Source organism: Indicator indicator, chromosome 4, assembly GCF_027791375.1.
Source record: "Indicator indicator isolate 239-I01 chromosome 4, UM_Iind_1.1, whole genome shotgun sequence".
Classification (NCBI taxonomy): domain Eukaryota; kingdom Metazoa; phylum Chordata; class Aves; order Piciformes; family Indicatoridae; genus Indicator; species Indicator indicator.
In genome coordinates, this window is record NC_072013.1 from 25,920,130 (window position 1) to 25,933,442 (window position 13,313).

Sequence of the window (13,313 nt, forward strand, 5' to 3'; positions counted from 1 at the left end):
GGGCTGGATTTTCCAAAGTCTGAAGCAAAGAATTACTGACTTTTATTTCAAGGTGGGATCCTGGCTGTGCAAGGTGCTTTAATGATCCCACTTTTTGTCTACTGAGCTGCAGAACAAACAAGATAGTGTCAGAGAGATAGTATCAGGGTGAAAAATACTAATGAAAATGCCAGCCATAAAAGTCAAAATTAGTAGAAACCCCAGAGCCAGTGTTTGCTGCTTCTCATGGAAGTGGAAAGGAGCAAAGACCCCAAGACACGAGGAAAAAGGGGTAGAAGCTAGCATGAGCTCTGGACACATCACCAATGAGTATCATCTTCTTCCTCCTCAGAATCAGAGATAAGGTTTGAGCTCTGGTACCACAAAACAAGAATGAGGAGGAGACACTTCCTATCTTCTGTCCCCTTGCATCTTCAAATCCCCAGGCAAGAGCAGGAAGCATGATCTCAACACACATTACTTCAGCCCAGGTCTGATTTGGCACATACATAAAATATACCATACAAAGCAGCAGCATAGTTCCACATGAGTAGTAAGGTATGCACTGAGGTAATTTGCAGGAAGAGACATCACTGCTGAATCTTAAATTTAAAGAGGAGAAGCAACTGGGGAAATATAAAGAACAGGCTGACTGTCAGGACCCAAGCTCTTCTTCAGAGGATGAAGGGGAAGGTCATACCCTGACAAAGGTTTTAGATAACTGCAGGAGTGTATCTCTTATTAGATCAAATGAGTAAATAAAGGCACTCCAACAGTCCTGATCTCTGAATCTTAAAGGAGTGTAACTAATTTGATCTCTGATTACCTCTTCAAGAATTCCTCCACTGATGTTAATTCACCACTATAAAAAAGACACCACTGTAAAGCTTTAACAGGAATTGCATCTCCTTGTGGGCAGAATTCACACTGGAAAACAAGATCTCTCTGCATCTGCAGAGCTGTGCCGAGCTGGATCTTTAAGCAGTGTTCATATGTTTTTTTTCCCTAAATCAATGAGAAAAATTTAACTGTTATATGTAATGTTAGATGCTTACTAATTCAAGCATTTGTTATGGATTCAAATTCTCTTTCAAAAAAATTCTTAGGCATCAGATAGTCCCCAGAAGGCAACAGTATATCTGCACATTTGTGGTAGCCCCAGGCTTGAGCTCTGACAGGGTAGAAGTCTACTGTCTTCTCTTTCCTCCTCCCTATTCACCAAGAAATGCAAGCATGGTTTGCACTTCTGTTCCAATAAATTCAGTCTCAACTCAAACAGAGCAGGCAGTGTCAGTGACCTCCCAAAAAATATTCTTCAGCCTAAACATAACTGTTTAAGGCTTCTCCTAAATCAGGCTTCTGTGTAGTGTGTACCTGGGGACAACTGTAACTCCAGCACAATTTTACTTTTCTGCCATGTAAATTCCACATTTGAGTGCCTCTTCTTAATCTCAATTTCTCATCTCAACCATCCACCTTATTTGTAGAAGCACTGGCCAAGCAAAACTCAAAGTGACAGCAAAGTCACTAGTGAGCTTTGTTGAAAAAATAAACAAACCCAAACCAAATTAAAACAGTTCTCCCTTTTCAGGGCAAAATTCATCACTCCTGGAACTCCTGCCTATGAGTGAGGAGGGCAGACACATTCAGCACTGAACTACCTATAAAATAACAGCTGTTCAACCTTCTTGTTATGCTCATAGATACATAGAGATACCTACAATGTAAATGTCTACAGTAATTTTGCATACTCTATATTAAATAAATAGCACAAGTAAATTCTAATACTCAAAACTGAATAGTGTACAATGTTAGGGGCAGAGTTACATTTACAAATGCACGAGCATTAATGCTATCTATTCAGCCTAATTTCTTATTATGCAAGCTTTGGCAATGGCTAGCTACACTAGACGTCAGGAGTCATAATAAATGTTGGTCATGCAAAAATCTAAGAAGAAAGAAAACCACAAAAAATCTCCACCATCCTTCCAAATGATACACATTTTTTGACAGATACCGTAATACTGTAGTGATTTCATGAAATTTGTTAACACTGACCAATATTAAATATCAAGTCTGGAACACAGATGTCTGTGTTCTAAATTAAATCAAAATTGGAGCAGGAGCAACAGGTTTGTCAGCATTGCATCAATACATAGCAAAATCAGAGACAGTCAGAGCCTGTATCAGGGCCAGAGCTGCAATTACCCACAACAAAATGAGAATGGGGGCAGCTTTGCTGGCAACAGGGAGGAGAGTGAGAAAAGAGGGACTGGACACAGCCCCAGTTACAACTATTGTTGCAGAATAGTTTGAAGAAATAGCCTTGATTCTGTAGCCTGTTCTTGACAGCTCTGTCCTCAAAAATGACCCCTGCCAGTGGTAGCACATAGGAGCTCTGCTAGCAAGAGCAGGTTACAGATTGCACCTGTCCAGGACAGAAATTTTGCTGTGCATATGGGTCTTTAATTCTCAATAACGTAATATAAGTATTTCTGCCAACAATTTCTCATGGAGGAAGGGGGTGATTCACAAATACATGTCTTTTAAGGAAAGAAAAAAATCTCACACACTTGATACACTGACTCAACTTCAGCTCACACTACTAAGTAATAAAATCAAGATCCTGCCCTGGAAATTTGCTTACACTCTAGATCATGCCACTTTTCTCATCTTGCAAAGAGGTTCGTGAAGAAGATCTTCCTAGCAACAGCTCCTTCTCATGGATCAGGCTATCTAGCAGGTCCTCCTGTCTGTAGTTGTGATAAACCTTCAGAAAAGCCAGAATGGTAATTCCCAGCCAAGTCAGCCAGGCAGCCCAGAGACCAAACTAGAGAAGAAAAGAAATTATAAAAAGGTCAGTACCGTACTGTAAAAACAAAGTCATCTATCTAGGTGAATATCAAAATCTCAGCTGGAGCAAAACACATGGGGTTACACCAAGTTACACCCAGTGAGGTCCTAGTCCCACTGCTCCTCAACTCTATCAAGCTATTCCTAGCATAAAAGGAAAAGGTTTTTATGTGCTAGGAAAAACTGAAGCAAAAATGTACTAAGTACAGTATTGAAAAGACAAATAAAAATAAATATGTATAATCCAAGTGCATCAGTCAAGCTTTCTATATCTGGCATTCTGGTTGGCCCAAAATTCTTGGGATTTTTTCCACTTTTTTTACTTAAGATTTGCAATATATTTTATGACACTTTCCAAAACATCCTTCCCAAGTCCTTCTGGCCTTCCACTACCCCTGCAGAAGGGTTGATTTTAAGGTATTTCCATTCAAAACATTGTTGAGAAAATCTTACAAATTGAACTTTCACATTCCGAGTTACTGGTTCTCATTAGCATGAACTCAGAGAGCAAAAGACACTTACTACAATGCATCCAAGTGTCTGGTGCTTATTTATACCTGGCATGAGAGACCCAGGTTAAAGCCTCAGATCTGCCAAGTTCTATCACTGACTTAGTCTCTCTTGCTTAACTTTGTAGAATTAATTATACTTTGATTGGTTCAGGTACTTGAGCATTGGCCTCTCTGCCTTGGAGGAGGCTCATTTATAGTAAAACTTTCTAGCAGAAATTCCATTTTAATTCTATGATGCCTTTAGCAAAGAAACATTAATTGAATCTGTGTATTTCAATTCTGACATACTGAAATTGTAATTAAAAAAATACAACCATTGAAACATTTCCAAACAGTGGTACAATTGTGTACTCTAATCACCGATTTAGAAAAGCAAAGGCCACTGTTTTTTAAAGGGAGTTTATGTTCCCATATATCTTATGCATTTGGGAAATTCTCTGAAGTATTTCTGCCCCTACTTACAATTATTTCAGTTCACCAGGAAAAAAAACATATTTTTGAGTCATTCTAAAAACTTTGGAGGAAAGAAGGATGTATTAGTTTGGGCTTTATACGACCATATCTAGAAATTGAAAGCTCTGCATCCATTTCTTAAACACCACTTCATTATGGAAATATCATCTTAAAGACATTCAGATATCCGCTACTGCTGTGATCTTCTCAGCATATTTGATATGAAAGAATCTATTTGGATTTAGCCAAATTCAGTGAAACTCCCAGAACTATTCTGATGTATTGGAAGCATCCAAATGGAGAAAAGTGGATAGAGATGGAGACAGAGACTGCTTCCAAGTGAAGCCCACTATGGGAATTTACTGCACTGATAAGGAAATGTCTGCTTTATCTGGTAAGTCAAGTCTGTTCTTGGATTTTTCTTTCTACTGTTTCAAAGAAACTTATTTGCTCTCCATAGACATCTGATGCAGAATTTTGTACCCTGTTTGGTCCTTTCTTCAAACAGATACAATCACTTTCACACTACCAGGTTCAGCTTTTGAAGCCAAATGATGTTGCCCTGGAGCTGTTATACTTCCAGGCTCTTTATACTTGGGTGTCTGCAGAGTTTAGTGGTTGCATTTTGCAGGTTAGCGCTAGCCAGGGACATCTGGAGGGACATGGATCAATGTGGGGAGCCACATCCAATGGCTTGGGCTGATCCATCTGTGATATATTAAGTCTCCTCCATCTAAAGTGCTGCGTGCTTGGAACTTGATTATTTAGGCACAGCTCCCTGTTACACTGTCTCTCACATCTAGCTTACCAGCTGTCCATGCTGAGATCACAAGATGGACACAGACAGTTGATTCCCATGAACTCAAAGCTACAGACTGAACAGGTTTACTCTTGCCACTCTCACATTAGCTGGCAGAGTAGGAGCTGATGGCAAAATCTTCTATAAAATACAGCTTGGCCTTTGGATAACACTATATAAAAGTGTTACTTTTATGGCATATTCCTGTCCTACACACAAATATGTCTGAACTGAGTGTCTAGATGCCAGTGCTGGGAATAAAGACACAAAACTAACTTGTGCCCAAGAGGTACCGGTACCTTCAAGGAGTGCCCAAGGCAAACTATTGCCTTTTTCTGAGTGGGACAGCTTAAGAAGCATGTGTGTGGGTGCAGCCCTTCATGAATAGAGCTGTTTTCCTTGCAGAACTAGTATATGCTCATGCACACAACTGCCCAAGATCCGGTGTTCACTGACTGATTGTTGACTTAGAGATAGCATATTCAGTAGACAGACTTAGAGGTCTAATTCCCAAAGTTTCATCAGATTCATATTGTCCTAAATGACAGTAATCTTCAATTATTTTCAGGCAAGCTCATGGAAGGCAAAGCTAATAGTCACATGATCTTGGGCAGCTCAAACTTTATTCTGCCCAGCATAATGTTCAGGACATCAAGCTCCAGGACATCAAAATGTTGTAACTTTTGCAGAGCTCATCCTTTGGAGTTTTCCATCATAAGTTTTCCACCATAATAATGCCAGGCGCAGTCAGGTTTTGACATGTCTGTATGCAAATCTGAATTTGAATCTGGAATGCAAATGTGTCCATAATATCATCCTGATTCAGCACTTGCTGAAGTCAGTGGAAACATTCCCATTGATTTCAGAGGAATGGTAGTTCAGCCTCAGAAATCCCAGATTAATGAGCAAATGGCAAATGAACTGGAATGGAGCCATGACCTAATCTGACCTACCTGTGCAATAGCAAATTGGTCGTAGAAAGCAGAGTTTTCTAAATTCAGTTCAAGATCTATATCCTGTAATTCTTCACAGCTGCCCATGGAAGGCATTTGGAGGAGGGAAAAGAAAATTATTTCAGAGGTTTCAAACAGGCAACACAAATATTAAATGAAGCAACACCTTAAATGTGTTTCAAACTGTCACAATGACACATTCTATCAAAAGATATTTAAGTTATTGTAGTAACAGGGTTGCTTGCCAATCTTCTCTAAAACTAGGCTAATAGAGGCATGTAGTTACTTTCTTTTTTTTTTTTTTAAGTTATGTATAACTATATGATAACACCAGTCTTCCATAAGCGGGATTGTAATAGTTATTATGAAAACAGCACACTTAAAACCTTCTTCTCCCACTACCCCCAAACCTCCCACACATACACATCTGACAACATCCCAGGTTGGATTGTTCACCCCTCAATGAAACAAAGTGTATGAGCCTCCATTACCTTTTGACTTCATCAGGAAAAGCCTCAGAGGAAAGGATTTTGTGGGTGTTTTTGTTTCGGATGCTCCAGCAAGGAGACGGTACTCGGATGGTAAGATAGAGGCTGCCTACAGATTTTACAAATAACTTGGACTTTTACTGGTGTGAAAAAAATCCCAGGATTTTGAGGTTGATTTCTGCAGCCTCTTCTTTCTCCTTCTCAGTGCTGTCGATCATCTTGTGCTCTTATCCGAATATTCGATTAGATGTTTTTTGTAATTGATTTTTTTTAACCGAATATTCGAATAAATCGATTAATCGTTGCAGCCCTAAACAGAACATTTACTATGGCATTTTACAACACATGACAATGTGTGACATAAGTGCATGCTTTAAGTAGTATGCTTATTCAATATCATATGACATAAAATGTCACTTTCTCTTTTCATTGCTATTTTTTTGATAAGAAAAAAAATCTACCTCAAGTTATTATGTTTCCTGTAAGAAGCACAGGCATCATGGGATAGAGTAGACCATTTCAGGATCTGTACATTTTGTGTACTCTAAGAAAGTATCAACCATCTGTACTTTGCACTTGTGAAGTGCTTTCCATTCTGCAGCAATCAGGGCATCCATAGCACCACTATGAGATTAGCAACTTTACACCAGTTTTTAGATTATAGTGCATTGTGTCACAGGCAAGACAAGTGACTTGCCCACTGTCACACAGTGGGTAGGTGACAGAGCCAGGACAATACATCAGAATCCCTGACTCCCAGTCACCTGCCTTGCTCACAAGTCTCCACTCCCCCCACTCTTACAATATCTTCAAATCTAGCTTTCTTTTGTAAATAAAAATTGTGAAATTTATTTTGCATATGATCATGACTCTTAAAGAGACCATGAAATGCCATGGAAACCACACTTTTCCTTGTGGGGTAATAAATGAAAAAAAATTATTTGCTTTTTTTTTATTCCAGATTTTAAAAAAAAGGCAGATTTTCACATTAGCAATGCCTTCTCTCTCTTGCTCATCTTGTGTGTAATAACTACAGTTTGCAACACCACTGTTCATTTATGCATATAGGGGGTAAAAAAAAAAAAAAAACAGGGAAGAAAACATATTCTTCAGTACTAACCTATTTGGCATGGTTCCTTTTTCGGTAATTGCATCACACCACATGTTAAATCCTACACTCACTATAGTGCTAGCAATAAATGTGATGAACACCACAAAGGCGCTGATCAGCAGATTCAGGAAGGCATAAAAGAAAGAGCTGCAATAAAAGGGAAGAAAAATGTAACTCATAAACAGCTGAAACACAACATCAGCAGTCTCTCTAAGCAACATACACTGGTCACGAAGACATCAGTTTCCATTTTAAACATATCTGCTTTAATTAAGAACATCTAATACACTGAAAAACTATGGATTATGATTTTGAGTTACATTATCTTCATTTGTAAGTGCTTTTAATTTTTAGTTGTTTTTTTTTTCATAAGAGAATGGGGCTTTAAATCATAAATACTAAGTGGCAATTGTTCATACACAGCATGGTTTTCATTAGCAGTAATGATGAAAATCACCATTGTTAAAACAAATGTCATTACATCAAATTATATAGTAACTGGAGCTAAAATTACTTCATGACTAAAGTGATAATTGGAACAAAAATCTTCTAAAAGAGGAAAACTACAAATAAAATAACACAGTACTGATAGATACGGTCATTTTATGCTATGTAACACAAGGTACTGCCATTATAAGACACGAGTCCTAGTTTTTATGGTCAATTTGCAGAGTAGGCCAGCTTCTCCTGGGACTTCTCTGGATTTGGTATAAGTATGTTATTTTTGCCAACTGAATGTCAGTTTACCTTAGCCCTGTTAAGTCTGTCCAACCAGGGCCAGCTCTAGGCATGTGCTGTGTTTGGAGTGGTAGAAAGTGGGATGATTGCAGTGGACCCACGAGGTAGAGAAATTGTCTGTTCACCTTCCAACATCACTGCTTAATTTTCCCCTATAATTTAATTAGTGAAAACTTTCTAAAGCTTTTCTCACGGATCTGAGCAAGTCCTTCACTACCTAGGCTGCTCTTGAAAGTGCCATTACCTACATAAGGGACATCTACTCTATCTTGGAATAAGATTGAGAACTCCAGGAGGCAGGTCATCCTATTCAGGTTAAGTGGTAAGGATGAATACAACAAATTTTCCACCAGTGCCGCTCTCATTATGCTAAGGACAGAAGAAGTCTACTCACTATAGAGAATAAGAGAAAAACATCATTTCTTTTCTTTGATGTTTCACTAAATGAAAACAAGAGGCTTTTTGAGTCAGTGTTTGAATTCTGAGAACGTTCTGGCCTGGTCAGTGTTAATTTGTACAAGTTTTACATGATAAGACATATGTAACCTCTGGAGGACTTCTTCAAAATGAGATGAGGAAACAATTACCAGTAAGGTTAGGATGTTTATTTCTGGGTTGACCTGGCTCTAGAGGGGCTATCTAGCCTCTGTCTAAAGTGACAGTCATCCCATCCCCACACCAGTAGAAAAGAAGCAAAATAAACTGCTTCCCAGAATTGCTTGTACAGGCTGTAGTGAGAGCTGGAGGGCAGGACTCCTGACTTCAAGACGTATGTTGAGATGAATCCTACTCTTCTTCTTTGGCTTCACTGGACTTGATGAACCAGATCAACTCACCACCACAGACTGCTGGAGTCACCCATACAGCAGAGACAGCTAATACAAGCACATCCTAGTTTTGTATGTTCACTGTTCCTGCCCTGATTTCGCATCTAACCTAGATTTCATTCCAAATGCCACTAACGCCGTATCCACTGGGTGCACCTTAGCATGAGAGGCAGAAAAGACTTGAGCTGTCTGCTGAATGAAAACAGAGTTGAAAACAGAATTAGTAACAGCTCTAGAAAAGGAACATTTCCCAAGAGTACTCAGTGGATCATCTAGATAAAGAACTGTGATGATTTGTCTCTTTATCTCACATGTTTTTATGCTTAGATCAGAATTTCAAGCTAGGTATTAGAGGCGGAGTGTACGCCCTGTAATAATGAATTCTTAGACTCAAAGCAGAAGACGCTTTGCAGTGTCAGTAGCGAAGTGTCTGAGTTGTACCTCTGCCTTTCAGCTGAGATGAACAGTCCCAGGCCCAGAGCAAATCTGGCAGTCAGCACTTGCTTTTCCTTTTTCCACAGGCAATTTGACCCCAGTCTGTCACTGAGACAAGTGGTGTTGAGACCTTGTTAAGAAGGATTTTTAGCAGTCCTAACTATCTGACAGCAATCGTTTGAAGCAATTGCACATGAAGACTGTCTACCTTGCTAGTATGCACAAGGTGCTGACCACAGCTGCCTCACACCAATTTACTCCTGAGATGACCTTAGCTCCCCAGGTGTGATCCTAAAGGTACAATTTTCAGAAGCCTGCCTTTGGTTAGTTTTGACCTAAATCAAAAGTTGGAAGCAAGCCAAATATCTGATCCAAATTTCACTGTTACAAGGTTTTTACTGATCAATTCTGCCAAAAAAAATAACTAATTCTAAACTACAAAACTGAAGAAAAAATCTAGATTCAATTATTCCTCTGTAGGTATCTGATCATTTGAGGAAGCTGAATTCAAATGTATTGAGAAGTGGTTATATTTAGAAGTTGCAAGGTAAGATTTAATATATAATAAGTTTTAGCCTATACTTACATGTTTTAATATTAGGCAGGTCAGGTAGACAATACCACTACATGGTCCCTAATATTACCGATGTCAGGGTGTTGTACAAGCCCAGATGCACGTAACAGTCACTGACTCAAGAAGCTTCCAGTCTGAAGAGACCTGGACATGAGTGATTTACCCTTGGCATGGTCCCTAAAGCATGAGAAAATTACTTTCCTAGGCTAGCCAGCCACCAGTGAGTTCTCCTGCCTTCCTACCTTTGTGCAGGTGGATGCTTGGAGGACCCTGGCCTCATAGCACCCACAGGCTAGGTCACCCGTGGCAGGTAGCAGGATAGGCCACCAGAGAGGCAAGCACAGAACACATCACTGCCAATCTGATTCTTGGACCACCAAGCCTATGAGTATACCTGCTGGGGTCTGATGCCCCTTGGTTTGCCTGAGCACAGTAACCATTTGGCAGCACAGCCCAGCAGCTGCTGCAAGAAGCGCTCAGAGTTGCTTTCATTCTCTAAGTAATAGCTATTCAATGCAATAGTTGCCATGTCCACCAAAAAAGAAGGATAAAAATAAAGAGAGATCACTAGCTGACCCTTTCTGCCCCCTCCCCTTCCTTCCTCCTCCAGCCCCACACACACTGATGTTGTTTAAGTGTTTTCAACACACTCTGTGTTCATCTGGGGTAGTCTCACCTTTACAGTGACATATAATGGGACCATGCTCAGAGGTACCTCTGAGCCTCAATCTCCAGCATCACCCCCATGGTCTCCAGCACCTTTCATGCCCACTGCAGCTGAGCTGACACCAGATGCTGCTCCCAGACTGCCAAAAGGCAGCAGGCACAGACCGTGAATCTGACCTCTCCACCCCAAATCTCTGCAGGGGAGCATCCTCCAGAGAAGGCCCTGACTAAGGGTAGGTGGTATGTGTGCAGGCAGACGGAGGCAATACACCAATTCATCCCAAACCCCTCTGAAGAGCAGAATTAACTGGATGGTGCAAAGCCTGATGCTTCACCTGCAGGCTGCTCTTGCTCCCGATTGCCCCACACTGCAGGAGGGGTCGGCACCCCCTGCATCCCCCAGGGATACTTACTCCTCGTGCCCTTTGCAGAGGAAGAAGAGGGTCCTCCAGGCCTGCACTGTGGCCAGCAGCAGGGAGAGGAGCCCGGTGAAGATGCTGAATCGGCAGGCGGCCTCAGGCCCCCACTCCTGCACCGTGAAGCGCTGCCGCTCCACCGTCAGGTTGGCGTTCAGCCACATGCCCTCGGTGAAAAGCAGGCACCGGCCGTGGAAGTCATTGCCATTCTCGGAGAGAGGCACCACCACGATGAAGCTGAAGAGGAAGGCCAGGAAGTAGCAAATGCACTGAGCGAAGAGAAAATTGCTGAGCGCCATGTCCGCGGCTCTGCGCAATCAGAGAGAGGGAAGGAGGGAGGGATGGATGAAGGGATGCAGGCCGGGAGGGAGTGGGGGAGGGAGGAATGCAGGCCCGGAAGGATGGAGGAGGGAGGGATGGAGGAGGGAGGGATGCAGGAGGGAGAGATGCAGGAGAGAGCGGAGGGAGTATGGAGAGATGAAAGGAGGAAGCCTGCAGCAGCAGAGGAGGGGGAGGGAGGATGCGCAGTGCAAGACAATGCAATGCTTCCTCCGGGCACAGCTGCTGCCTTTCGAATTCCGAGCTGCCCCTGCTGATGGCTTCAGAGCTGGCGGGGGAAACAGTGAGGAGAGCTGTTGTGGGACATCCTTCTTCGAGAAAAGCTGGGCGCTGAAACACCCTGGCACTCTGGGGGTTAAATCAATCTCTGCCTCCCCCAATAAAGCTGTGTACCACCTACTTTCAGTGGGGTATCCCCCTAAAGACGTAGGACACAGATGTCTCCCGTATTGGTGGCACACACTCCTCCACCATTAAAACAAACAAAATAAACACAAACAAAACAAAAACAAACAAAAACCAAAACCAAAACTAAATCCAACAAACCAAGAGCTTAATCTTGACTGATGAGTCTCAGCAAGTTTTGGCCCCAATTTCTAAAATCTGGCCACCACCATCAGACAGTGACAATAAAAGACAGAGTGCATAGCCACCCTGGGATCTGCCAATCAAGTGGATTTGTTCCTAGCCCAGCTACTCAAATCCCTCACAAGATATTTGATATATGTTGGAAAGCTCACACAGCTAGGCATATTCAGTCCAAAAGTCTCTTGCAGTGTATCGATGATAACTTCTTGATGCTGGTAGTGGAGGTACCAACAAGGAGAGGTGCACTAGTGCACCTTGTATTAACTGATAAAAAAGGACTGGTTGGGAACATTAAGGTCAGGAACAGCCTTGGTGACAGTGATCATGACATAGTGGTCTTTAGTATTATACAAGGTAGAAGCAGGGCAATAAGTAGGATCACAATCCTGGACTTCTGCAGGGCTAACTTTGTTATACTTGTAGGAATCCCATGAGCTAAGACTCTGGAGGGTAAAGGAGCCCAAGAAAGTTGGTCAATTTTTAAATGCCACTTCCTCCAAGCCCAAGATACATGTGTTCCCTTGAGCAAAAAATCAGATAGGCATGCCAGCAGACCTGAATGGATGAGCAAGGAGCTTCTGAAGGAAATCTCATGGAAGAAAGAGATGTACTGTTCATGGAAGAAGGGACTTGTCATTTGGGAGAACTACAGAGAATTTGTCAGGGCATGTAGGAAGGCAACAAGGAAGGCCAAAGCCCTCTTAGGCAAAGGAAGTAAAAGAGAACAAGAAGGGCTTCTACAAATATATCAGTAGGAAAGGGAAGAATAGGGAAAGTGTGGGCCCACTGCTGAATGAGGTGGCAGCCCTGATAACTGAGGATGGAGAGAAGGCAGAGTTGATAAATACCTTCTTTATTTCAGTTTTTACTCCTAAGACCAAACCCTGTGAACTTCAGTTCCTGGATGAAGAAGAGAAATCCTGGTGGAGGGAAGACTCTCCACTAGTCAATGAAGACTGGGTCCTAACCCAGTTACATAAATTGAATATACACAAGTCCATGGGCCCTGATGAGATGCACCCAAGAGTGTTCAGAGAAATGACTGATGTTGTCAACTCTATTGCTCTCCATGATTTTTGCAAAATTGTGGCAAACAGGAGAGGTGCCTGAGGGCTGGAGGAAAGCCAGCATCACTACAATCTTCAAAAAGGGCAAGAAAGAGGTTCCAAGAAACTGCAGACCAGTGAGCCTCACCTCCATCCCTGGAAAAACAATAGAGCAGCTCATTCTGGAGGTCATCTCTAGGTGCTTGGAAGAGGGGAAGATTGTCAGGAGTAGTCAGCATGGGGAAATCATGCTTGACTAATCTGATAACCTTCTATAATATTGTAACTGAACAGGTAGATGCAGGGAGACCAGTGGATGTAGTCTACCTTGATCTTAGCAAGGTTTTTGACACTGTCTCACATAACACCCTTGTGAGCAAGCTCAGGAGGTGTGGGATAGAACAGCGAGATGGATTAGGAACTGGTTACACAACAGAGTCCAAAGAGTGGTGATCAATGGTGCCAAGTCCAGCTGGAGACCTGTGACCAGTGCAGTCCCCCAGGGATCAGTGCTGGGTCTAGTCCTGTTCAACATC

The 13,313-nt window shown here is 41.9% G+C and overlaps 1 protein-coding gene across 1 annotated transcript; it reads right to left on the bottom strand.

Annotated features, from left to right (window-relative positions):
• Positions 1-2,629: 2,629 nt before the first annotated feature.
• TMEM179 (transmembrane protein 179) lies at positions 2,630-11,103 on the bottom strand. Its single transcript, XM_054400758.1, has 4 exons — positions 10,802-11,103; positions 7,158-7,295; positions 5,550-5,628; positions 2,630-2,809 (listed from the first exon to the last, which is right to left on the bottom strand). Exons 1-4 carry the CDS (start codon positions 11,101-11,103, stop codon positions 2,630-2,632), a joined length of 699 nt encoding a protein of 232 aa, XP_054256733.1.
• Positions 11,104-13,313: the final 2,210 nt, after the last annotated feature.

What these genes read in the sequence shown, in the direction of transcription:
- TMEM179 (XM_054400758.1), bottom strand. Translation starts at nt 11,103, where the DNA reads ATGGCGCTCAGCAATTTTCTCTTCGCTCAGTGCATTTGCTACTTCCTG. An exon ending in AAAGGAACCATGCCAAATAG is followed by an intron (nt 5,629 to 7,157) that starts GTTAGTACTGAA and finishes TTCCATGGGCAG; the next exon opens with CTGTGAAGAATTACAGGATA. An exon ending in ACCAATTTGCTATTGCACAG is followed by an intron (nt 2,810 to 5,549) that starts GTAGGTCAGATT and finishes TTTCTTCTCTAG; the next exon opens with TTTGGTCTCTGGGCTGCCTG.